Below are 26,032 nucleotides of genomic sequence, written 5' to 3'. Positions count from 1 at the left end.
CACGGCGACATCTATTGGAAGAAATATTGAACTGCAGTGCTCTGTTCAGCTGCCACTATAGTAAAACATTAATGCATGGAGGAAAACTATGAGTAGAGTACTTCACACCAGCAAAGGCTTTCTAAAAGCGATTTAAGGTTTCCAAATGTGGAAAGTAACAAAGTAGATTTACTAAAGTACTGTACTTAAGCACAATTCGGAGGTACTTGTACTTGTATTTCTATTTTATGCTGCTTTATGCTTGTACACCACTACACTTAAGAGGGAAATATTGTACTTTTTATTCCACTACATTTATTTAACAGATACAATAACTAGTAACATTGCAGATGACTTACTTTTGATACTTAAAGTACATTTAGCTGATGACACGTCTGTACTTTAACATTGTGGTATGCTACTCTTTATTAAGTCAACGATCTGTATACTTCCACCACAAACTGTTTCATTGTTTCCACCCACAGTGTAGATTGCATTCCTGCTACTAAATCTTTATTATTTATTAGATCTCCAGGAAGACTTGTACTTACAAGTTCTGAGGCAGAGATTTATATTACTTTCAATATACAGAATACAAGGGATAAAAAGATCATGATGGGCAATGTCACAAACCTCATGAGATTGAATCAAGATTAAAAAAAGGAATTTGATATTAAACATTCCTTAAAACACAACCAAGATATAAAGAACAGAACAGACAGACTGGTATACATTTTGTCCTGAGAAATGTTCTCCAGTTTTACGGCAAACAACATGAAACCCATAAACATTTGCACATTTTAATATAATAAAGATATAAACAGTTGTGACGCATAATCATTCCTTTGGAGGGCAATATCCTTGGGTTAAGGTCAAAAATGATCGTCTTTGGTTTGATTGTTTTTCTTGTGCCTGCATTATCACCGCTGGCTCTAGAGGAAAAGTAACTACATTTACACATTCATGTCTCACTTTAAACTCTACTTTTAAATAGATTTTGTTACTTTCCATATCTCCTATGTACAGTGTCAAACAAACCACTTTGAAATGAATGAACAAAAAGGTCAAAAGACAATAGTACATTTACAAACACTGATCCTTCAGGTATGGATTTCATCAGCCATTGTCTAATACTACTGAGGATGCTTTCCCAGAATGACATACAACCAGTTATATACATTAAAAAAAAAGTTCAAGCATAACTTGAACAATGTGATCTAAGACAATATTATTTTCATGTGAGCTAACTGTAAAATCTCAGACCAGGCTGCTGTTTCTTGAGGTTTTAAACAAGTGATTTGTGCCCTCAAACCTATCACATACAAAGGCACTAAAGGGCCAAACTGGCACAGAATAAGGCCTCAACAAAATCATTTGTATTTCTTTTTTCTTTTCTCTACATAAAAAACACTATTGGTCTTCAAACAGAAATGTAATAAAAATTCATCTTTGCTAACAGAGGTGGTTCTTCTGTGTAGAGGAATGATTTATGCTAAGAATATATACTTCTATATAATTTCTGCTCAACATTATTTGGAAAAATCCCTCTGGTCCTCTTCACGTTTCTAACTTGAATTTAACCAAATCACATAAAGAAATACTGTGAAACATATTGTGAAAAAAAGTACAAGAGTCTTTTAGAAATGTCTCTTAAATCAACAACTCAGTGGAAACATGTTGCTAATATGGGTTTAGCTTAAAGTACCATTAAAGAAGTCACAAGACGTTAATTTGTCCTACAATCAGTTCACTGTTTACACAAACACTGAAAACCAGATTAAAAAGTTTGAGTATCTCAGATTCAGCTGCTTTTGTATATCACAAGTGCATCTATACAGCACTACTGTATTGTCTATACGTGTATCAACTTCAGTAAGAATAAGCCAACATGTCATTGCTTAAAGAGTACAGTAAGTCATCAAATGTAGCAGTAATTCTCAACAGTACAGATTTTTATCTAGTATTTAGGTAGTTTACAATTTTAGCACAATAAAATCTCTTATTATTTCTTATAAACCCCACTATGGAAAATACTGTAAATGTGTAAGGTGAAGTGCAGTATGTGTACAAATGGTGCATGACTGACTCAGCTGTCCAAGCGCTACCACTTTACCATGATTATACCATAACACAATGACCATTTCAGGTGCTGCCATATTTTGCAGTTATCATTATATGATATGTTAATGAATGTGTTAACGAGTGTCAGTTTTCTGCCTACTGCTTTGGAGATGCAGGTCGTGGTCACTGATAAGTATCATGCACAGTATTTCTTCAAGGGGAGCACAATTCAAGTGAGAACTGATGAAAAATTAATTAATGTTTAAGGTGTAGTGCAGCCATGACCCCAGCTGGGGGAGCCAGCATACAAGATCAGTCTAGCCGGATGAGCTCGTCTCAACAACCGAGGCTGGAGCTTAGGACACTGTTTATCCTACAGTCTCTTAGTCCCTGTTGATTCTCCTCATCAGGTGCTGTGGACTGTCCTAGCTTCACGTGTCCCTGCAGCCTGGTCCTTCAGTCCTGCAGTGTCTATGTTCTCACTATTGCTATCAGTCAAGGGAAGTCAAGGGAGTGGCTACAGCTGGTCCGACTCCTCTCTGGAACTCCAACTCGGCGGCGTGCTTGAGACCACAGTTCTGGGTGTGGAGGGTGCAGAGGGATACCCTGCGGGGTGGCTCAAAGGGTCCTGTGGGCCCTCATATTGAGGCAGCTCGCCCTCTGATGGAAGCTCCCCATCTGAGAGGTATGGGGGAGGAGGGAGATCAAACCAGGGAGGCCGACTAGGAGGAAAACCAGAAGAAACAGAGCAAGAACATGATGTCAGGGCCTGAGCTATTACATAAGGACTGTACAATGCATATTTTCTGACTGGGACCAGAAGCTAGCAAAGATTTAAGATGTAAACCACATTCTGACAATAATAACATGATTATCAATATTTTAAGGTTCTGTCATGCATTGATTTTTTTTAAATGTTGCACATCATCATAAAATTTATCATTCTGAAGCTGGTTAAAGCAAAATATAGTGATTAGAATATATTAATCAGAATATACTTCTGTTCATCAATATAATTGGGCGTTTCAGCAAATGTTCATCATCTTTCTGCGTTTCTTTTTTTGGGGGGAATATATGATCAGCTTTTTAAACAGCAAAATTCCGCTTTTGTTTTAATAATAAATGAGCACTCAGCAGATTAGAGGATTCATTGATTGTGCATTACAAATCACATAAAAGCACCACTGAGACAGATTTATGATAGCATCTATTACAACAGATTTGGTGTGTGTCTGAAAGATTGTATTAGAAAAAATAGCAAACAAGTAAATTACTTTCCAATTGTATTATGTTGTATTAAAATGATTCACTATTTCTGCTTTAAAGCTAGCTTTATGGATACAGACAGTAGATTATAGCTGTTAGAATCACTTTTCCTTTCACCTGACATCCAGAACAGCTTGTGAGTATGACGGAGGCGAGTCCATGGAGAGGCCGGGGGGATACAGGGTCCCAGACAGCAGTCGCAGTGCCTGAGGAGTGGAGCTGTACTGGCCAGCTGCCATCGGGGAGCTGGGGGAGAGACCTGCACCTCCCGGATGGACATGGCCCCTGTCCAAGATGACCAGACGGGACAGCAGCAGAGGCTGGTGGTGGTGATGTGAACTCCCTCTTACGCCTCTGGGCAGCAGGACGCTCCGCTTCCTCTGGTGATGGAGCACCAAGGCCAGCAACGCCACCACCAGGACGAAGATAACGGCGCTGCCGATGACGGCATAGGTGATGCTGGGGTAATAGCGGAGACGGTAATCCAGTGTCACAAAGTCCTGCCCTGGAGCTTCTGTGGGGGAGAGGAAGGAGATGAAGAGCAAATTGGGGATGGATGATGTAGGAGGTTGGAGAAAAGGGAGGATGAGTGGTGGTGTGGAAGTTCAAAGAAGGGAATGGAGGGAGGAAGGAGGAAGGAGGGGGAAGAGGGAAACAATTTAAGGGAATAGGAGGTTGGGGATGAGTTGTGGAGTTGCAGAGCCAGGGGAATGGATTGAAGAGGGGGACATGAATATCAAGCAGTAGCCTAAATTGTTTTCAGGTTCATTCTGAAATGTGTTCTGTGTGATTCAATAGACTTGGCCTCTCTTGGAGATGAGAGCGCGACATAATAAGCGTGACAGCAGTGTCACTCTCCCACAAGAGCTTCCAGAGTCGAGGAGAACAAACGGAGCATCGTGTGCAGTGCAGAGGCTAGCTTTGAGATCCTCAGTTCACAAGTAGGGACCTCACGCTCTCTCTGAAGAAAGTGAAAGAACAGAGGGGGCTGAATAATACTTCATGAGGAGCAAACAGCTTACAGCAGTTTTAGATAACAGGACTTGAGCTGCTCAGCACTGAATATGAGAGAAGGCAGAGGAACACCAGGGGCCGTCACAGATTACCATGTTTGTCGCAGGGAAGAGGGCTGCAAACTACTTCCCAGGAACTTAAAGTTCACAATGAGAGCCGTGGCCAGCAGTAAGAAATGCAGAGCAGCCAACTCGCTGCCTGAAATGAGGAAAGGGACTACTGTAATGCCAGAGAGCACTGCAGCTTATTATTCCAGATGGGATGAGGGAATAGCACTTAAACATTTCCGCTGACTGATATTACAGCGTGAGAATTTCAATCAGGCACTTGGGGTGAGGCTCATGTAAATGCTGTTTCTGCTGCTTACCGGCAGACAGTACTGTTGTACTAAGGAGAGAGGGAGGGAGAGTGGAAGGAATCCTATTTATTACGGCGCTGCAGTAAGGCTTGTGCTAATGAGGAATGAGCTACATAAAAGTATTTTACAGTTGCCGTTTCTTTTCAAATTACACTAATGCCTCAGGGGGCTGTAAACAACAAACCCCAGTGTACCTCCTAAAAAACACTCACTGGAATACGTTCTGTGTTTGAGGTTTCTCTGTTGCTGTTTAACACACTATGTGTATTAACACCTAATATAAACTTAAAAGGACTCACATGTCTGTGTACTTGCCATCATGCAGACAGTTGAGGATACTGCCCAGAACGCTTGCCAGAAAATGACCATTATGAGATATCTCGAGGTTGAATCAATAGTCCGAAAATGCTGCCATCTGTAGGGATTAGATCACCTGAAACTGCAAAGCATGCAAGCCTTTTTTTTGAGCTTTTTGAAGTATTCCAGGCTTACAGACTTACAAGCTCTTGGGGGATATTGTGTTTAGCACAGAGTAGAGATTCTCCCCACATGTACAAGCTATAGCGGGGCATCAGAGAATTAAATGAAACGTGTAGAGCTCCACAAAAAGTCAACCAGTGCGACCCTGTTATACTGAGTTATAGGTCTGATCCACAAAGCTGCACCAACTAAAATGCCTATAAAAGGGAACTCCACATTCTGGTTCCCAATACATTAAGTAATATACTATTTCTATTAACTGGAATTCAAGTCATGCATTGATAGAGGTCACAATATGCTTTTTCACTTTATGCGGAGTGTTAGCTTAGGTAATAAAGATCGAGCCCATGCTCATGGCTGTACAGTAAATATGGAGCTACAGTGAGCTGTTGGCTAGCTTAGCTTAGTTTAATGACTGTAAACAGGACAGGGGGGAAACAGACGGGCCTAGCCTAATCTGTTTGTTTAATCTGTGAAAAACAAAACAAAGGACAAATTGAGATTTCACCAGACTATTTCTATGACTGGACACAGTGCTTTCCTGGAGTCCCTACTGGTTTTTATGTTTCTGATTTTGTACAGATTAACCAAACGAAATATAAAGCATTAATTTGTGGGCATTAGAGGTGCTCATAAACAGATTCTGTTTCCAGTCTTAATGCTAAGGTAAGCTAACCAGATGCTGGCTTACATTTACATTTTACTTTTATTCATTTAGCTGATGCTTTTATCCAAAGCGACTTACAATATTTTCTTCATATTCATATTTAACTGACAGATATGAGAGTGGTATCAATTTTCTTATCCAACAATGAGTTTTTAGCTTGTTTCCTCTGTCTACCTGACCTTGAAGGCCTGTGGGAGTCCTCACTGGTGTGTATGTGTGTGTGTGCGCGTGCACACATACTGTTAAATTCCCAACAACAACTAGCCTGGCATACAGCCTATTCATGTACCAGTGTGTAGTCAGGGGCCCCATGCCTTAATTAAATCTAATCTAATTCAGATGCTCCACCCGCCCGCCGCCCCAACCAGGCACCAGCCAATAAAACAAGCCCCCTCGACCCCTCCCTTGTGATTTAAAATTGGCCAGTCCTTCACGCTACCAATTAATTATGAACTGGCCTCTCAGCAGAGAAAGGCCAAAACAAAGAAGAATTATTTCCATAATTACCTAGTTAAAAAAAAAAGCACAAATAAAGAGATCCCGCCGCTGCCATCCTATGCTGCCTATCAGGTTTCAGTGCAGTCCTCTAGGAGCAGAGAGAAACACACACAAAAGGAACTCATAATGCTGTAACATTAACAATGGGAGCCTATTCGGTACATTAGCGATAGAGGCCTGAAAGGCTGTTTCAAATCACACAGGAGATGAAAAGACGGAGAGAAAGAGACTGAAGCAAGTTCCTTTTCTGTCAGAGGGGAGAGGTCCTGTATGTGTGTGTGTCCCCCCCCCGTGTGTACTGTTCTGTGTTTCAGCTCATTTTGAGCTGTTAGTTGTAGTTACGGCACAAAGAAAGGTGTGATCACCAAGTACAGGTGAGGGGGGTCTCACACTAACAATGGTAATTCTGATTCATAAGAAAAAAGTCCAAGAGTCTTACGGACACATGCACATTTTATGTTCTTTGATAACATAGGAAACGGTATTTCTATCTGCTTCTATCTGTACATTTCATCTCTTTCATCAAAGTCTTGGATAGCTGAGCCAGGGCTTGCAAGTTGCCTTCTTCACTGTGTTTCTCATTTGTTTACACACTAACACTGGACACAATGACCACAACCTGTAATTCATGTACCAGCCCTCTGAACCAATTCAGCTAAAATACAAGCACATTCCCTGCTTTACACTCAAGACTGCAGTTCTGAGCCACATTTTTCCAGAACACTACACACAATTTGGCACTGTCTTCATGATTAAAATCTTATGTGTTCACATGGCCATTCAAAATGCTGAATTTAAATGCCTTTCTATCCACTCGGACTCCTCACATGGGCAAACACATGTTGCACAATAGGCAATCAGAGCTTTAGCAATAAAAAGGGGCACAGGTGAGCTCTTCTGTTTTTGAGCAATAGATGCCAAGATAGGAGAGAGAGAGGCAAGTGGAGGGAAAGTAAGAGTAGGAGAATGCAGAAGTGCAAGACCAAAGAGAGCTGTAATCGCTGATGAGATCTGGACCCCTGTGGTCTAAGAATGAGGGAGGCTGGGCTGAGAGTGCAACTAAACTAGTGCAGGTTCACAGTAACTGTCATCCAGACTTTCCAAAATGAGAATAGGCAGTAAATACAATACTGTAATAAGAGTATAATATCACATATCAATACAATATTTAACATTGCAAGTAAGAAAGTATGTTCTATGTATGCATGACATTGGGAACTGTATTCCTACCTACACATTATTTACTGCCTGGAGATGGAAGGACTATGACCATGACCCCCATACATGTATACTATGGAAGCTGCATGTGCACATACAGCTGTAGGAGTTTTTCAGGGCTGGAGTGGCCAAGCCAGGCAATACTTCTCCTGCTGCTTGGCCAGGGACAACACTGCCTGCGATGCTGATGAGGTGCAGTGGCCAGACCGAAATAGAAGACAGGATGCAGCCAAATGTTCTTTTTCTTTATACAGGAGGCTTATTTTCTTTTTTCTATACTTTGTTACATATGAAGAACACCAACTGTGTTTGCTGAGATGTATACACTTTTTCAGAAAAAAACCCCACTCTGTTCTTGTATTTGTGTGTTTTATATGAGTATAAAAACACAACAGTTTAGTGTACAGTGAAAAATGCAAAAGGCCTACTGATAAGATTACGATAGCAGTGTTTTCGGCTCATCTGAGTTTTCCATTGAGCACATCAGTGTTCAATTGGTTCTTTGAAAGATCTATTCATTTGATGGTATGTATGTGTGTGTGTCAGTGAAATTTGAAGACAACATTTCACTTTGAGAACCCATAACAACAAACCCTCTCCTTTATTGAGTTATATACCTTTTTTGTGCATGTGATAGGTATGCAAAGTGAAAAAGCCCAAAGTCCAGCCCAAAGGGAGTTCCTATCTCCCACAGAAAACTCTGCTCTGAACTGACTGAAAACAGCTCATTTGTAATCCAGCTGCTTCCGTTTCATCTATGTGACGTCACAGGGATGAAAGCAAAAATAATGCAATAACATCATATAACGCTCGCCAAGCGGCTAGTCCTCAAAAACACGGTGGAAAAACACTGAGCTGCAGCACACACCTCCTCTCCTCCTCCTCCTCCTACAAACACTAGCTACCCTCCAGGCAGTCAATGGACATAAAGTTGTTACTGTGATGTAGAGACAGAGCTCAGTAATAACTTTATGGATGAAAAACACTTTTGTTACAGATTAATAACCCACCACTCTGAAACTCTTGCTCCAGTCTATGTTGCCAAGCTGGTCGGCAACATGTACAGCTGAAACGAAGTGGTGTTTACCGGCTTCATACCGACCCGCCCTTCTCTGCTTATGATTGGCTAGTAGTCCCATGTTCTGGTACAACCCCTAAAGATGATTTTGAACCTCAAAATAAGCATAATACCACCTCTTTAAGCAATTGAGAAAAACTGTAAGATTAAAAAAACAGTGACCTATGTCTAAGACAGGTAACTAAACTCAATGAACACTTTAAACTTTTACCGTCACCCAAATCTCTTGTGATGGGTGTGCTCACACTACATGTTACTCAAAGTGCCGGCTAGCATCTCTGACAGTGTTATTTTGTATCAAATTCATTTGATGGAGGTGTCATGACCAAAGTTGAACATCAAAGTATATTTGTGCTGTCGATCAATAGCAAAGTTGCTTGGACACTGTTTGTTAAAGAATATTCTTAGGTGTCTAAATTGATGTAACAGGGAAAGGTAAGACAGGTCTAGCTTAGAGACATTAGCTGACCCTACAAGTGTTCACAGACCTTCCAGCTCTAGTTATTTCTCACATGTAACTGTCCTTGTTAAGGAGTTAGACTGTTAAATAGTTGGACTGATAAAGTAGAGACAGTAGCTCAGGTGTCAGGCGAGCAGATCGGTGTTCTCTGGGAATCTGGCAAGTTTGAGTCTTACAAGAATGTTTACAAGAACTCAATGGCTACACAGGTTAGGGTTTAACTCATGGATAGAACAGACTCCAATATGACGAAGCATTGGAGTCTAAACATAAGATAGATTAGTTGTTCTTGGTTAAGGCCAGGTAAAGATGACCTAATAGGGAAACCTACAGGCACAAGGGGGAAGTCAGAGACATAAAAGGGACCAAAAGATGTTACCTTTCAGATTTGCTGTAGGCATTTGACATGTTCACATTTCTAAACACTGTTGACTTCAAAACGGGTAAAAAAAAAAAAGTCCAAAGTGAAGGAAGCCTTCCTTTTAGCTCATTCAACTTCATACAAGTGACATAACAAAAATTCTTGCTGCATGCCATGCCAGGGTACATGTTGAAGTAGATCAGTGATTTCCCAACCAGGGGTAGTTTTTGAAGTTGCCAGGGCAGAGTAGTCTAAAAATAATAGTTTAAACATTCAGCTTCTGCCAAGTGGTAGTTGTACAAATGCAAACTCACACAAAAACCAAACTTTCCTAAATATTGACATTTTAACCAAATAAAAGTTAATTAAGTTAATTACTATTGATGGCTAGACCCTTGCTTTGAATTTGAACACAAGTTTCCAAGAATTTGTTTTCTATTGTTGGACTTCAAGGCTGCTTGGAAGAAGTACAGACACTGTATTTCTATTGTGTGTGTACTCTGACCTCTTTTTGAAAATGAGTCTAATCTACCAGTGCTTTTATTACATGTTCATTATCATGTAACTTTCTCACTGAGCGCTACTAGCATTCGACGAGTGGATCAGTGAGTGGCAAAGATTAAAGGGAAATTACCAGCAATTTCATCTTGAGGGGGTGAACATTTTAGAGCATTTTCTGGGTGAAGCTGAATGTTTAAAATTGGCTGCCCATAGAATAACTGTACTTGTGTTTCACATTACAATAATAACTCACTCTGCAGCTCTCACTGTGACATTGGCACCTCTAACAGTGCTACTATACTGTATTCATAAACATACACAAACTCATAAACCTATATGTGGTGGCTTGGGGAGGTTTGAAAGGTGCAGCCTTTCAACTCAGCCATTTTAATTACACCAGAGTGCCTTCTCCCCACATCTCTCCTCCTCCTCTCCACCAGTCCTGTGCCATTTGTTCCCCCCTCTTGTTTCCCCTCTAATGCTTTCCAAAGCTCCCTCCTCTCCTCTCCACTCACCATTCCCCTCTGCTCCCTTCTTGTTGGTAATTTACTGTCATGGAAATGACATGTTCCTTGCCTTTATAATACACAACTGCACTCAGCCTGGATTACACACTCAATAGAAGGCTTATCAATGGCAAAAACCTATCAAATCTCTCTTTCAATCTTTCTCCACTTTCTCTTCCTATCCCTTTACACTCTCCCGCCTTGTTCCCTCTTTCACTGCCTTTTCTCTCTCCAACAGTCTACCACTCTTTTTTGCATTTCATTATCTCTCCCCTGCATCAATCTTATTACCCCTGCATGAGAGGAGAGAATTATAGGGACATAGAGGCCACAGCCTGCACAACAGTGGATAGAGGAGATGGGTTGAAAGAGGAAAGAGGCATGTGTGGACATGTCCAAAGGGAGTTTGAGGAGAAATAAGCATATACTGTCTTTTGAAGTATTGTGTGCACACATCTCACCTCCTCTACCACAGACTAAGAAAATTAAACTCCACACATGCTGCTCCAATCTAGCCTCAAATCTATTAAAAGAGACAGAGTCACACAGACCCCCTGCTGTATGCCTTCAGTACCAAGAATGCACTCTTTTTGCCTGGATCCCTTTTTGTGCCGTCTGGTCTCTTCTTCATCTTTGTGCCATACTTTCTAAATGTGTCTAACAACTTTCTTTGACAGTTTTCCCTTTTTCTTCTACTTTTGTGTGAAATAAAATGAACTAAAACGAGTACTGGCATTTGGGTTTAGGCAGGACTCAGTGAGGTCATACCAGGTAAAAACTAGAAACAGATTTATATATTGGTTTGTCAAATATTACTGGCCTACTTAAGCTTCTCATATACAGTGGGGTACATCATGGCCGATAAGTAAAAACAAAAGTTATACAATACCACAAAAGTGGTTTTGTATAATAAGCAGGGTTAGCTATTCAGCCGAAATCACATCAGATTGAATAAATGTATGTAAACAACTAGATTTTGACATGAAAATAATATTTTGGGTAACATATTTAGCATGCAGCCAGAGATAAATGAAAACAGAGACATACGATTATAGCTCTGAAATGTATTCCTTATTTCATTGTTAAATAACCACAGTTAAGGGATCCTTATCAAAATTGTGTTTGGATATGGCATGCTAATGCCACAAAACTATATCAAGATACAGTTTCTTTGGGCTCTAGTATATACTCATTCCTCTGTGATTTCTTCGCAATTTAAGTAGTATCTTATTCAAATTAATCACTTCAAATTCAAATCACATATAGCATGATAATGTCCACATGATGAAAGTGAAATGACTATCTCTAAGAACACAACTGTGTGCACCCATGTATTTGTGTGACTGTGTGTTTTTGCGGTATATGCTACTTACTTGCCAGCTGTGTAGCTGTGCTTGCTAGCTGTGCTACTTTACTGTAGCACTACTTTACTTACTTACTTTACTACTTTACTTTACTGTAGCACAGCTCAGGAGTAATAAGAGAGGAAGCTTTCACATCTAAATATCTCTTAGTTGAAATACAATACATACACATGCACACATACATTCCCACAAATAGGAAATTGTATGCAGCTACTGAAGCAAAGTGAGGGCCAATGTTAGTCCACAATAGGCTATTGAGCATGCAGTGATTAAAACAAGCTCTGAAGTACTCCGCTGTCTGTCTTTAATCAAACTATGCTGCAGATAAACAGCAGTTGGGTTGCTGAGATACAAGTTTCTTCTTTTTTTAAATGGAGCGCATTACTTTGTCCTGGTTGGCCTTAACTGTCAGAAAACGCTCATCTAAAGATGAAAGACCAAAATAAAATTAAAAGACATCGGGCTAATAACAGACTCTACATGTCTTAATTGCCACACTTAAAATGCATCTGAATAAAGGGAATGGAGATATTTCCCCCCTCTGGCTCATTCCTGAGGGAAAAGATAGTGCCTGCACAGATGTGCTGTACTTTCCCTGTGCACTGAAGACTCATTTCACATTCACAAAGTGCCATTTTTAAGTCCAAAGTGAGGGGGGAAAAAGTAATCATCCTGTGGCTTCGGCATTCGAGGGTTTGCTGTTACGTGTTGAGTATGGCTGTTTTTAGCTGATAAAGGTTGGTCCCTTATTGCATGCACATTGTCTAACGCTAATTACAGGTGTGGGAATGCTGGCTCATGTGGCAGCTCTGTTGCCACAGTTACGCCCATAACGACAGAGTGATAACATGAGGTGCAGATCCAGTGACAAGCCACGCCAGCTCATAGCTCAGCGCATTAAGTCCTGCATGAGTGAAGAGACCATGAGAAGAGAAGAGGTGAAAATTAAACCACTAGGGGGCAGACATCTCTCATGTTTATGTGGCAACACACACACACACACACACACACTTCATCAGTTAGTATTGGGCAGGCACTCAGAGCAGGGGGAGGGTGTGCATTAGGTTGAGAGGTGTTTGTTTGTTTTTGTTTTTGGGGGGGGGGGGGGTTGCCATCTGGCTTAAAACACCAGCAAACAGATGCGGTCGCACGCAATTAACATGACTCCCGACTTAGAGTGCATAACAACTAGGAACATACTGTACATTCATAAGGATATCTTACAGTAAGTTCATGGGAAATAAACTCATCCACCCACACGTCCACACACAGACTGCTTTCCGATGCTCATATGAGTAAAAACAGCAATGCAAACAAAATCCCAGAAATCCTTTCATCCTGGTCCAGAACGAACTAACTAAACCCATGCCACATGGTGGTGAAAAAAATGGGAGGGGGGTGGGGGTGGGGGGTGGGGGGTGGACTACAAACAGCAACTTGCGGGCTGTTTGGTGCACTCGTGCCTTTGGTGCACTCATGCCTTTGGTGCACTCATGCCTTTACTCTCTTCAGACTCCAGGCAAGGAATCTGGAAGACGAAAAACAAACTCTTAAAAGTGACTGTGGTGGCTGTAAACTTCGCTAAAAAGGATTATAAATCTCAGACTATGCCGCTTTTACCGTCTTTCTGACCCAATTTACACCTGCTTTTAAACTGTCTGCATCTGGAATATCACACAATCACGCCACTGCACTTACTCCTAGCAATTATTTCTTTCTTGTCGTCTGCTTTCTGCCTGCATTGTGATTTGCAAACATTTGTTTATGCACCCTATGCAAAGCAGGTGAGTAGGTGGAAAGGAGGGAGGTTCATCTATTGTCAACAAAAAAACATGTAGGTGGGGTGAGGTTACTGTACAGACTGTACCATTTCACTCTCTACAGGAAATGCCCGAAAACAACAAGTAGGTTTTACAGCAATTGTGTTCTGCTGCTGTTGACTCTGGAGATGAGAATTGTTCTTTTTTTGGTACATCACCTTGGCTACTAGCGGAGCAGAGCTTGTAATTGTAATTTTATTTCTGATTCATGAGCAGACACTGACTAATGTGATCCAATCACTCTGCAAGCCAGATCAACTCCAGAGGTGGTCTAGCTAATTCAGTCACATGCTGAATGTGTTTGTGTGCATTAGCACCATCCATTAACATACAACTTTCACCATCTAAAGACATCCAGATACAGATCAAACTTCCTCACATAAATGGGGTCCATGCCTCAACCTCCATCCCAGTTCACGCTTTCCCTATTCCACTTGAGATGTCTCATATAATGGTATATGGTGTTTGTTTGTGTGCTGTACCTTGCAGACGAGACATACCCACTCAGGCAACACTGATAAATGGCTTTTGATACAGGCATCCTTGCTAAAATACTGTGATACGCTAAGGTACATTTTATCTAGCAGAGACCTGGAAACACTTTATGTTCTCACTGCATGTTAGACCGAAGACTGTACAGGTCCAGTGTCCTTAATGAAAGGACATTAGGTTTTTCATTAGGTTGCTGCTTGACACAATGTATTTGCAGAAAATGAACTACTTTATCACTCTGACCTGCCAAAGCCTTTTGAGCAACTGCCTTCATGCAATCTTTTCAGGATGCATGCATTTTAATGAGAGAGGGAGAGAAAAAGGGGGCACAAGCTGGTTGTAGAACTTTTAGGAGTATTTAATCTCTATCACCCTTAACTTTAGCATGTGATCACCCTCGTTGTCCTCTGTTATGTTTTATTGTTTTTACAAACCCTTGCTGCCAACAAACTTCCCCCTGGTGTTACATGAAAGATTGATTGATTGAAAGCCGCTCTGCCAAGCCACACTGGAAAGTAGATAGGACTGTTCCAGATCCCTTCGGCAACCCGGTATTAATATTCATGTCCAATGCTGTCACCCCGTTCCTGTTGCTGTGCCCTGTCATGTACTATATGTCTGTTCTCGTTAGCATGCACAGAATTAATAGGCAGGCTGTGTGTGTAGTACTGTATACGCCTGCCTGTCTTTTTTTTTTATCGAAAACTTCTGCATGTCTTGATGTCTTGTATGAGCAATACAAGTGGCAGTGTATTTTCCTGTGTTTGTCTGTCTCTAATTCTGTCCTTCCGTTTGTCTGTATATCCCTCAGTGTTTGTGTGTGTTTGAGTGGCGCTTTGGGGAAGGGAGGTTTTCATGCTTCATCGGCTCTCTATTTGCCTGTCCTGTAATAACTTGTCTGCTCCATTGCTTGCCACTATCAGGCCCCCCCATAACACTCAGTCACAGCTTACTGTGGGCTGCTAGGAGAGTGGAGGGGAGGTGGGTTGGAGTTAATGGATGACTTCAGCATCTGGAGAACATCCATAGAGGAAGAGGAGGAAGGAGAGAGTAGAGGCATACATGTGAAGGACATGAAAAGGAGGCTGAAGAGAAGGTGAGAAGACATCTTTATGGGTTCCTCCTGTATATATGAATGTATGTGAATATATGGTACAGTATGTCCTTATAGATCCGTTTCTATATTATCTACTTGGATGGTGTCTTATAACCCAACTAGTGGTGGATTGCTGTCTTGACACAAAATACATTTCAATTTAGAAACGCTTATTGCCAAGAGTTAGATGAGAAGACAGATAACACACATCTGTATGACATATTGTGGTTTTACAGGCAGTTATATGCTGCACTACTTCTTGGCTGGGCGCAGCGACTTCACGATGTCTTGTCATCACCGTGACAAAGTTTTTTTCTCCATCAAATGACATACAACGTGCTAATTATTGCTTTAGCAGTGCAGGCTTGCTGTTTTCACCTGCTTCTATTGATCTAAGGTAACTGGCTGCTAGTTTCATATTTAGAGTACAAAAATCACAGTGGTATCCATCTTCTCAACTAACTCAGCAAGAAAGTGAATAAGTCTATTTCACAAAAATGCCTAACTATTCCTTTAATTAATTAATGAATTTACTCTAGTGATAAATTAATTGTTGTTATCATGATTGTAGTATATTACTAGTAGTTGCAACAATAATATCAGTAGCAGAAATATTATACGTGAAGAACAGGGAAAGAAAAACCTGGATCCAGATGCGTGTAGTTGTGTTAATGAATGAACAGGCTTTAGAATATTGGTGACAAGATGGCCTATAAATATCACCTTTGCTTGTGTATCACAGAGAATCAGACTTGGTAGGAGCTGCAAAAACAAAGACGCGTCACGCATTGTTCTATTTGTAACACCGCTGCATGCTTCAACTGAGGCACATAAGTAAATCCGGTGGTTGTGAAGGGTAGGCTATTTTTCCTGGAAGAGAAGGAAGAATAGGGAGGGTCAAAGGTTGCTCAGGATCGTTGGGAGGCTTTCACTACGAGCCCGTCCCACCAAACCTGATGAGTATGGTCACCATGGCAACTGTTCTTTGGGGCTGAAAGGTGAGTTAGAAAGAGGTGGAGGCTAGCAAGAGGGTGGACACAAACAGAACTCGCATAAGCCTGACGCATGCGCACAAACAGATAGAGCCCTTTGCCAAGATGTGATGGAGATGAGTGATAAGACTGTGGAGATTAAGAGTCTTGTTCAAGCCTGGGTGCATTTGCAGGGATGGACCGCAGGCTTTCACCAGCCTCCCTTAGGAGGGACAGGAGACTATTACAAACTGTTCCCCGCAGTTAGACTGACAAAACAGCCTGAAGGACGACATGCAGGAGTCACAGAGGAGACACAGACTCTTCTGACAGCCTCAGTGACAGGAGGCTGATCCGGGACAACTGATAGCTGAGGGAAAATTAGTTTTACTGACTTTTATACAATACTGTAATAATGTAGAACTAGTTGGAGTTGAATGTTCAAGAACCACTCTTGTTATGACAAAACAGAATATGAGTTTCTGAATGTGAGTAATAAATAGATTTTTCCTTCCTCTCTGATATATATTCTTGCCATGAGGATGATGTAACACCATAAAGTGTGCCATAATATGTTAAAATTGGTGAGAACAGAATTATGTAAGCACAGTAGTGAATTTAAATACCCTGCTTTCACATGTATCTGCTGTGTGTTCCAGAGGATAGACGAGAGCTACACAAATATTATGTAAGGCCTGTGGATGTGCGTCCCTAACCATAAAACACCTGAAATCTAAGTAAAACACCACATTACCTTTCCATTACAGCTGGCCTCTAATATAAGCTGGATTTATTAGAAGTCAGATACAAGGTCATCGCAAAAGGTAAGTAGTACCTGACCAAAAAACAACGTGATGAAAGACTGTGTTTGAGGTGGGGGAGGATAAGGCTGAGTTCATCAGCAAATGATGCTGTCACATGATTATTTTGAGAAAAACAAACTATTTTAGAGGCACACGGTAAAGGACTATTTATTTAAAACTAAACCCTATTACTGAGAATCTGGCAGCAGCAGCAGCAGGGTGTAACAGGAGCAGTCTTTTAATAACTGGTTAGTACAGGGTCTGTGCTGTACTGCCAGCGTCCCTGAGTTTCATGGACAGAATGACGTTGTTTCTTATTTCTTTGTTCTTATGTTCTCAGATGTTTTGTTCTGCTCACCACTAATTTAAATTTAACTGTAACCCAAAAACCTTTTTTTCCCCCAATGCTATTCAAAGCATTCAGATGATTATGGGTCATCAAGAGCCTGCACTGAAAGTATTTTTCATCTTTCAATCAATCAAATTAGACATAATGGCTAAAACTTTTCCAAAACACAAGGTTTTAAAAAAAGAAGTCTTTTTCTTGCCAATGCTACACAGGAAAGTTGAAACAGGTGAGACAGGTGGCGTTTGTGGTCACTGTTTGCTATTGCTGTGTGGTAATTTAACTGTCCATAGGGAGTGTATTTAAACCTCTTCATGGAAACCACAACATTTGAAGCCTGGGAGTTATGTTTTTGAGACCAACCCTGGAAGAATCTCACTGAGGTGGCATGAAAAGGTTAATGTGAATTATTGTAATTTCTTCCATTGAAGCATTTGCATTTTAGCAGCTTGCTCTCAGTTCTCTAATGGTGTCCTTGACTACACTAATAACGAAGCATCATGTTTTGCTAGGAAATCAATCTAGAAACGTGTTATGTTTACAAAATTGGTCCAGTAATGTGTGGTGTGCAGGAAAGGCCTAATAATTGTAAAACCAGTGGCATAGTCCTTTAAAAAAAAACTTGCTGTAAATATATTCATTCAGTACTGTAGCTGTCACTGCTGTCACAACATCCTTGTGTAAATGCCTGTCGTTAGACTGCTAGTGCTGATCCAGCTCTCTGTACTGTAGCAATCAGATCTGCACATGGTAACGGCTGCTTGTTTTAAGTTGAGTGTGCGAGCTTGCTGTGTAGATGTCACTTTTATTGATCACCTAAGTGGCAGTTAAGCCATCAGTCATTCTTAGGCTGCCACTTTCAGGTTCACCTGCTGAGTTTCTTCCCAAGTGCCCTGGTAGCTGGCAGGTCTATGGATGAGATTAAAGCTGGTTAAAAAGGGCTGCTGTGGTGCAGCTTATTGTATCAGTTTTGACATTTTCACACTCAAAGAAAGATACAGTGTCTGTCTTGTCTGTCTCCCGCCCTTGTGTACCTCGTGTTGGATCTGTGAAGCAAATTAGTGAGTATTATGGGACATCATTTTTTTTATTTTAAATCTTTTCTCCCTTAAGGCCTACCTCCAAAGCCACCCAAAACACACGTTCATGCACAGTGATTGCGCGGTCAGAGTGCACACAGGTAGGCAGGTAGGTAGGTAGACAGGCATCATGTCATTCAGACCAAATTAAAGTATTAGCTGTGTTTATTACAGTCCTGCAGCAGTCACAGATCTTTTCATTTTTGCGTCAGGGCATTTGATTTATTGATTGCTGTCGTGATGTAAAGAGAATTTCAACAAATATAACTAAGCAAAAAATAAAAAGCTTCTGAAATAAATTGCCTAGCCCAGCTTTAAAATCCAATATTTTTTATATTCAGTGTTCAATGTTCAGAGTAAAATAATGTAACCACATTTCAGCATCTATCAAAAGCAGAGCTTAATGTTCCCTTTCCAAATACACAAGATAATGTGTGATGATAAATTATATTCAATCCACACACAAACAGCAGAAACACAGAATACTGAAGAAAAACTATGCAACTGTCAACTTATGTTGGATTTTCATAGCATTACTAGTAACTGCTGCAGCACTCTCAGGTTTAACTCAGATACACTATGTGCACTCAAGAACACCACACACACAAACATAATCACACACAAGAACATACATGACCACACAAGCAATACATTCCACTTCGTAACCTTATCTACAAAGAAGTGGTGGCAACAGGAGGCTGTGTTTTTTGTAAATGAAGTTCCAGATGAGAGCATTTGATTTAGTTCTAATAGTGGAGATCACAGTTACACAGACAGGATTACTTAAGGTGTGCAGAGACCCTCTTTCTGAATTACAGTGTAGAAAACGGATAGTTGTAGAATAATTCATGTTATTTTCTTCTCATTAAGAGTTTATCATATCTCAAACCTGCCAACAACAGATTTTATGATCGACTGTCACTATGGATATTCTGGCCTGCTTGAGTGCACAGTAGGCAAGAAAATAAGACACAAGGTGGATATATAAAACTCACACACACAAACCCTGCTTTAGCAATCTATGCACACAGTTTGTATGTTTGCTTATGTGTGCATCCATAAGTATGCAGAGGGGCCAGTCAATGCTGTTCAAGGCCAAAGGCCGGCATGGACAGCCTGCTCCAGGCTTATCTGTCGAAGATACAGTGAACAGCGGCTCCCCACTCCACAGGCCCACTTTATCCTGGCAGGCCACGCTACGATAAGTCTGAGCTCAGAGAGCAGAGGGGTGCAGCGAAGGTTCTGGCTTCTGATCAAGTGGGATAAACCCTGCAAAGACACACACATACATACATACACATTCATACTGCACATACACACAGGAACAGATGTACAGACACGCAAACGAAAGATGTCTGCAAAGAGCATTAAAGTCTTTTGCAGCCATGCAGACACACGCACATAAGATCAGTGCCCACATACAATGCCAGTGCTCCCATGGTGTCAGTTCTGCCCTGTTCTTCTCCTGGTTAAGAAACAGAGCAAGACCCCTGATGCCCATTCCACCATCTAATCCCCTCTCTTCAACAATAGGCCTGGTCAGACTGGTGGAAGCGCGAGGAACCCTTGCGTGCGTTATCAAAGTCAAACAACAGAACAACACAGCCCATTGCTAAAGGTGTATGGCTGCTGCTCACATCTCTGTGTTCAGCTAGACTGGAAGCAATGGCCTCTGTCTGAGTGATAAGAAGTGGAGCACGATGGTCAGTTGTGCAGCTTGTACACATTTGCTCCGAGGGTGACAGTTAGGGCTGAGGAAGCATAGTAAATATTGGGGATCAGAGCCTAAGAGGGAGGCTGGTACCTGGAGGTCAGAGATAAGGCTGGTCCCAGGGAGTACTCTGAGATAGGTGTTTGAAGTCATGACCTTTTATGTATGAGAAGGCAAGTGGAGCCAATCAGTGAAGAATGCTGGTCATGAATGCTGTGCAGTCTGGATGAACAATGAGGAGCTGTGCTGACGAAATTAAGGAGGGAATAGAAAAAGAATATCCCAGCGGGAATCCTGGTTTGCCTCACCAGAAGGAATGCTAAGTATGTCACTATCTCTGCGTAGTCTTTTGCATACTGCCTACCTATTATTGTATCTCAAAATTTCTCCTGTCTCTCATCCTATTTTTCTCTCCCTGCACATGTATTTGCATTCTTCTTCTTGCACATCAAATGGAGCGCACAGGTGGAAATAGCTGACTGATGTGTTCTTGAAGACCAAAAAGACTGAGCGGCAATGTTCAATGAATAGCTAAGATGTGACGAAACAACATTCTTTGGCACATCTTCTCCTGGCCATTCACAGCACCACAGCTTCATTAACAAGAAGAAAGTAAAAGAAACTTGTCGCTGAAGCGCAAAGCTTGAACACAACACAATGCTCAATGCTTCTAAAAATCAATTATGCATGCACTATACTGTATGTGCTATATGCACAAGAGCCCTGTGGCTTGTTGGCTGAATTGAAGCAGTGGGGCTCAGTGTGTGTTTAACCTTTATGAGAGGGAAAGGCAGATTTCTCCTCCTACTATATAGCAAGGAGGAGGAGGATGCAAGTATATTTCGCTCATTCCTTCCCTTCCACTCTCATCCCCCGACTGCCTTTAGTTTTTTGTCCATCTTTATCAACAGCCTTATTTCCTTACTTTGATCACTAAACGCTCAATGAATGCTTGTTTTGCTTTCTCCCTCCCAGATGCCTTTGTTTCCCAGCTTGTATCAAACATTTCACTTTCTTTATGTCGATCCTTTGTACGCCTTATTCTCAGCAGGAGTCTCTTTTAATGGTTTAGGCAGCCACATTAATGGGTTCCACCAAATCAATACCAGCCAGCCGCAGTATATGGTAACGTACACTCATCATTTCCAACGTAAGCGATCCCCGTCCAGGCAACGGCACGCATTTGTTTCGTCGCTGTAATTAATGCTTTTGAAAGTATGCCCATTTACTTGAGATCCCATCCATCAGCACCAAGCTCAGGCATGAGTGCACATATTCTGTAACACAGAAACACAATCTCTCACCCACGCAACAACGAGACAGACCACACACCAAGCTGTGGCACACAGTGCAAGTGAGTCAACTTTATGCCTATCTAATTAATAATGCAGCTTCCAGTTATGCATCATATGCAACCAGAGGGAGTCGCATGATACTGTGCTAGAGAGTGTGATTATGTTGCATGCTGTGGGGTTTGTGTGTTGAGGCACAGCTTTCACAGCTGCAATTACAGTCACAGAATGCAGCAACACGACTAAAGCTGTGTCCCAGTTCCGCACTACATGCTACTACAGTATAAACACTTGTCCTCATAGTAATGTATTTTTGCAGTTAGTGTACAAACAGAAAAATATTATACTGTGTGCTAACAGGTGTCAATCAGTCAGACTTTGTTTGTTTTTCCAAACATTTAATACTTTCACAACCTCCCTGTCTGATCAACATAATTTTTTCCAGCAATAATTAGCTACTCAATTTTACTTTGTGCATGTGTGATGCACTGTGCTGAAGGATCATTTTAAAGATAAAACAAAGGAACACATGACATCCTCAAAACTCAGTAAGAACTAGCATGTATGAAACACAAGTCAAGATTTAGTTAGGCTCAGGTCTATATTGTCAGACTTAAATTGACTTTGATCAACTGTCCTGCAGGCACAGCCATGCCTTGAACCACACTGCTTGGCCAAAGCAGCATTATAAACTAATGGGGGTGATATGATATTTAAAAAAAGGAATAATTCTTTCTATAAGGTGAATTACCAACATGCTGTGGAGTCAATGCTTTATGCAAAATAAGCCCTGCTTTTAGAAGATGTGTAACTTTTTAGGAACCTGAGTTTTAAATGTTTTCCAGTAGATGTAGATGCTGCTTTGAGAAACTAGGCTAGCAACTATAAAACATCACTCGAAAGCTGTCCCTCAGGAATACACCCAGTTGGACTAAACATCCACATCTATTGTGCGCAGTCTACAAGGAAATCACCCATAGCTCAGCGCATACAAAGCAAAGGCATATAAAGTGTTTCAAAACAAGATGAGTGAATAAATGCGCATTATAGCCTGTGTGAAGTGCACAGTGTGTGGTTTTCTGTCTTATTGAAACATCTGAAAGATTTCCACTTTTCCAAATGCTATAATCCTGCAGTCGAAAAAGAAAAAGAGAACAGCCGTCCGGCTTCAATCTTCTTATACTTTCATCTGAGATTCTAGTTGGCTATGGGGCTGCTTTTGGAACCCACACACATCTGGATGACAGCTATGTAAGAATTTCTCATAGAGGGGTGGAAATTTGACCCTATTTTGGTATTTTTGTTCAGTATTTATACTGTCTGACATGGTTTTGTAACGCACTACTGCAGCCCTGTTTCCTGTTGCCCTGTCTACTGACAATCAACTGACCAAAGTCTGGCGAATTCCCAATAATGTCGATCAGAGCAATAAATGTGTCATCCACAAGTACCTTTCCATAACACACACTTAAGACAAACAGAATCACAGCCTTTCTTTCATCAATATCTCGTCACACTGACGTTACTTTACGGCTATTATAAGTAGCCAAAAACCAAGTGGACATACATGCTCATCAACAAATGTAAAGTTAAATGGTCAAAGTGCAATTATGTTTATGTGTGTATGAAACATATTTTTTAAAAAACAAACAGAAAGAACAAAGAAATATAGGTGAGATAGTTTTAGCTTTTTCTATTTTTTCAACTTAAATAGTTAACCAGGATCGCCAGTTTTCTAAGTGTATTTAAATAATTTACAAATGTACTGCATCAGATTCTGATTCTTATGTTGCTGATGATGTTTCCTACCAGAGGTTTAAGAAAGGTCAAAGTTAATCTGCACTTCAGCCAAAGGAGTCTTTAATCGATATGGTATCAAACTGCTCAAACTCTGCCAATAAAATTTAGAAGCTATTCAAAGTATAGTTGTTTAGAAATTCATCCAGTAATCATGTCTAAAAGGTCATGCAGATACATTTTACCGGCCCTCTTCTTGTAACAAAACTGATCTACTGTAAGTTTTATCATTTATAAAGCACTTTCAAAACCCTGGTTACACAAGGCATCGAATTGAAATCAGCGATACAGACATTTCTGATAAGCAACTCAAGCAGTAAGAAGGTTATTAAAACAGCAGACCAAAATATACCTGTCACGCCATACCGATCGATCACTGATAAGTATTGGTGTTACTCGGTGTACCATTGTTTCAAATGGTACATATATGTTCAGATTGTTACCAACAGAAGATGAGTCACAACTGTAATGTCAATACGTGTGTATTGTTGACCAAATAGGCATTTAGCAGAAAAATAATATGCAAAATGCTGCAGCGCAAAAGTGAGTGACTAGTGATGTACATTGATAGACTATACTGACCCTCATTACAGTGTGTTACTCTCATTGGGGCTCAAATTGTTTATTAATGTTATATAAAGCAATAAAAGATGTGTATTTATGAATGTAAGACTTTTTTTTGAATGTGACAATAATTAAGGCATTTCCAGAGCAATGCATTTTGTGCACAAAATTTGTTTTTCTATCTCCGTCTCTGTTGCAAACATATACTGCAATTTGAACTGCCCAGAAACTAACATACATTTACTACATATCTGCGCATACTTTTGTCCTGCAGGCTCGCTTGTCCTTGCTTGCACATTCTCTCCACCACACTAAAGCTGCTTTAGAGAAGGACCAAAGGTGAAACACAGCACAAAAATCTCTTTCTATTGCTCAGTGGATCTCTTGTTCTCACTTGCTGCTGGTCTCTCCCCCTGGCTCTCTCAATCTCCAGCATGGTTTTAACATGCCTCTGGCATGTGGGTGTCCATATGACACCATCAAACAATGAGAAGAACATAAAGAGAAAGAATGGGCAAGGAAGAGACACGGAGAAAAAAGAATGCAGAGGGTGTTCTAAGGGATGTTATAGGAGATGATATAAAAAAACTGCAGGAACAGAATGGTATTATCATCTCAAGCGTTGCGTTAAAGCCTTGCCCATCTGAACAAAGCGACAGGAGATTGCCAGAGGAAGCAAGAGCAGAGAAAGAGGCGAGAGGAGAAAGACCATGATGAGAGGAGTGTGGGAATGGGAGCCAAACGCCCAAACTGAGAAAAGTTGATGGGAGGCTAATGATACGTGAGCCAAGTAAGACAGAGAGACAGAGGAGGGAGCAACTAAGAAAGATGGTGCAGAATTCAATAATTACCATGAATGAGACCACTGTTGCATGCAGGGACTAATCTAGGCCCCCTATTCAATCTCTGAGCTTCAAGTATGACCCCGTTCAAAATCTCATACGCTGTAGTTTTTCTCTCTTTCGTCTGCTCTCCTGTCATCATTCACCCTCCTGTTCTCAATGTTGTTTGTGGTTTTCATCCTTACTTTCTCTTCTTTTTTTGTCTACTCGGCTTTGTTTTATTCCCACCTCGCCACTCTGACTCGACTTCAATCCACTCATCTTGATCACTCACTTTGTTGTTTCCTGTTCCCCACTTCCTCTCTGTTCTGCTTTTACCGTTGCTTCCTGCACCTGTTTCTCAGGTTTTTGCCTGCTTATTCCCATCTCTGCAGTTCCTCTCTTTACCCTCCTTAGTGGTTTTTCTTTCTCTACCAGCACCAATGACAACTTCTAGCTACCGTTTCCATCTCCCTGTTTTCTTCTGCTTCTTTCCTTCTCCCTTGATTCCCTGTCTTTCTACACAATGAATCCAGAGGGTTTTTTATCTATTTTCCACAATGGCTTTGCCACTCTCGCTAATCCCTCATCTCCATCAGCTTCCTTCTTGCTCTCTATCACTCTCTCCCTTGTGCTTTCCCTCCTTCTTCTGCTCCATCGTCTTCATGCTCACATTTTCCTCTTTTTTTCATCCCATATTCTAGCCCCTCACCCCTCTGACCGTCCTCTCACATTTCTATCTCTCACACTCTCTGACATGTAATCCCTCTTATCTCTCCAGGGGACTCTCCGTTTTCCTTCTTGCCACTTAAGCCTTCCTTCTGCATGCATTTCCATGATGGATGCACGCACACCAAACACATATGTGGACGTTCAAAGCTCCAAAACATACACGCACCATTGCACCCTCACCTTTATCACCACCCAAACACACACCTGCAGTCGATCACACCTTTATAATCAGTGTTGGGAATAACACATTACAAAAGTAACGCGATTACAGTAATGTATTGCTTTTTGCAACATACATTGTAACATAAAAAAATTTAAAAAAAAATGTAATATAATACCCATTACAATCTCAGTAACGCGCATTACAATGCATTTTAACCCGAAATTAAGTGGGGTTTTGTTTTTTTAATAATTCACCAACACCAAGAAACATTTCGGCACCAGAAAAACAAATCCATGAGTAAAAGAATAATGTTATTTCCTGTTGCAGGAATCTGATGGTCAAGACTGTAGGCTCCTCTTAACAAGACGGTAGCTCCCCTGATGGATCATGCGTAAATAGATTTCTATAGGCTTGTGCCTTCTATGTTTGTGCTTTAACAATTTAATTTCATGAGTAGAGAGGCTGCTGCCAGTTCAGCCTGACAGATCCTGTCTGAGAGTAGGGAGATTAAAAATAATCAATGGCAAGGGTTGA

The 26,032-nt window shown here is 40.9% G+C and overlaps 1 protein-coding gene across 3 annotated transcripts in view; it reads right to left on the bottom strand.

Annotated features, from left to right (window-relative positions):
- Positions 1-257: 257 nt before the first annotated feature.
- The window catches only part of ldlrad3 (low density lipoprotein receptor class A domain containing 3), an 88,323-nt gene continuing 62,548 nt past the window's right edge, over positions 258-26,032 (bottom strand). For 2 of the 3 annotated variants that reach the window (XM_038705470.1, XM_038705472.1), the window contains 2 exons: positions 3,424-3,820; positions 381-2,762 (listed from right to left, as the gene is read on the bottom strand). In XM_038705470.1, coding sequence (XP_038561398.1) covers positions 2,558-2,762; positions 3,424-3,820 — 602 coding nt within the window. In that variant the 3' untranslated portion in view covers positions 381-2,557. Of the gene's footprint in view, positions 2,763-3,423; positions 3,821-26,032 lie in introns of all 3 variants that reach the window. The other variant, XM_038705471.1, reaches the window with a different exon arrangement.

The sequence above is a fragment of the Micropterus salmoides genome, unplaced genomic scaffold (assembly GCF_014851395.1).
Source record: "Micropterus salmoides isolate LMB-PRFRI ecotype aquatic unplaced genomic scaffold, ASM1485139v1 Ms_hic_scaffold_8, whole genome shotgun sequence".
NCBI classification, from domain to species: domain Eukaryota; kingdom Metazoa; phylum Chordata; class Actinopteri; order Centrarchiformes; family Centrarchidae; genus Micropterus; species Micropterus salmoides.
Note: the sequence above shows the minus strand (reverse complement) of the source record. Positions and strands in the feature narration are given on the sequence as shown.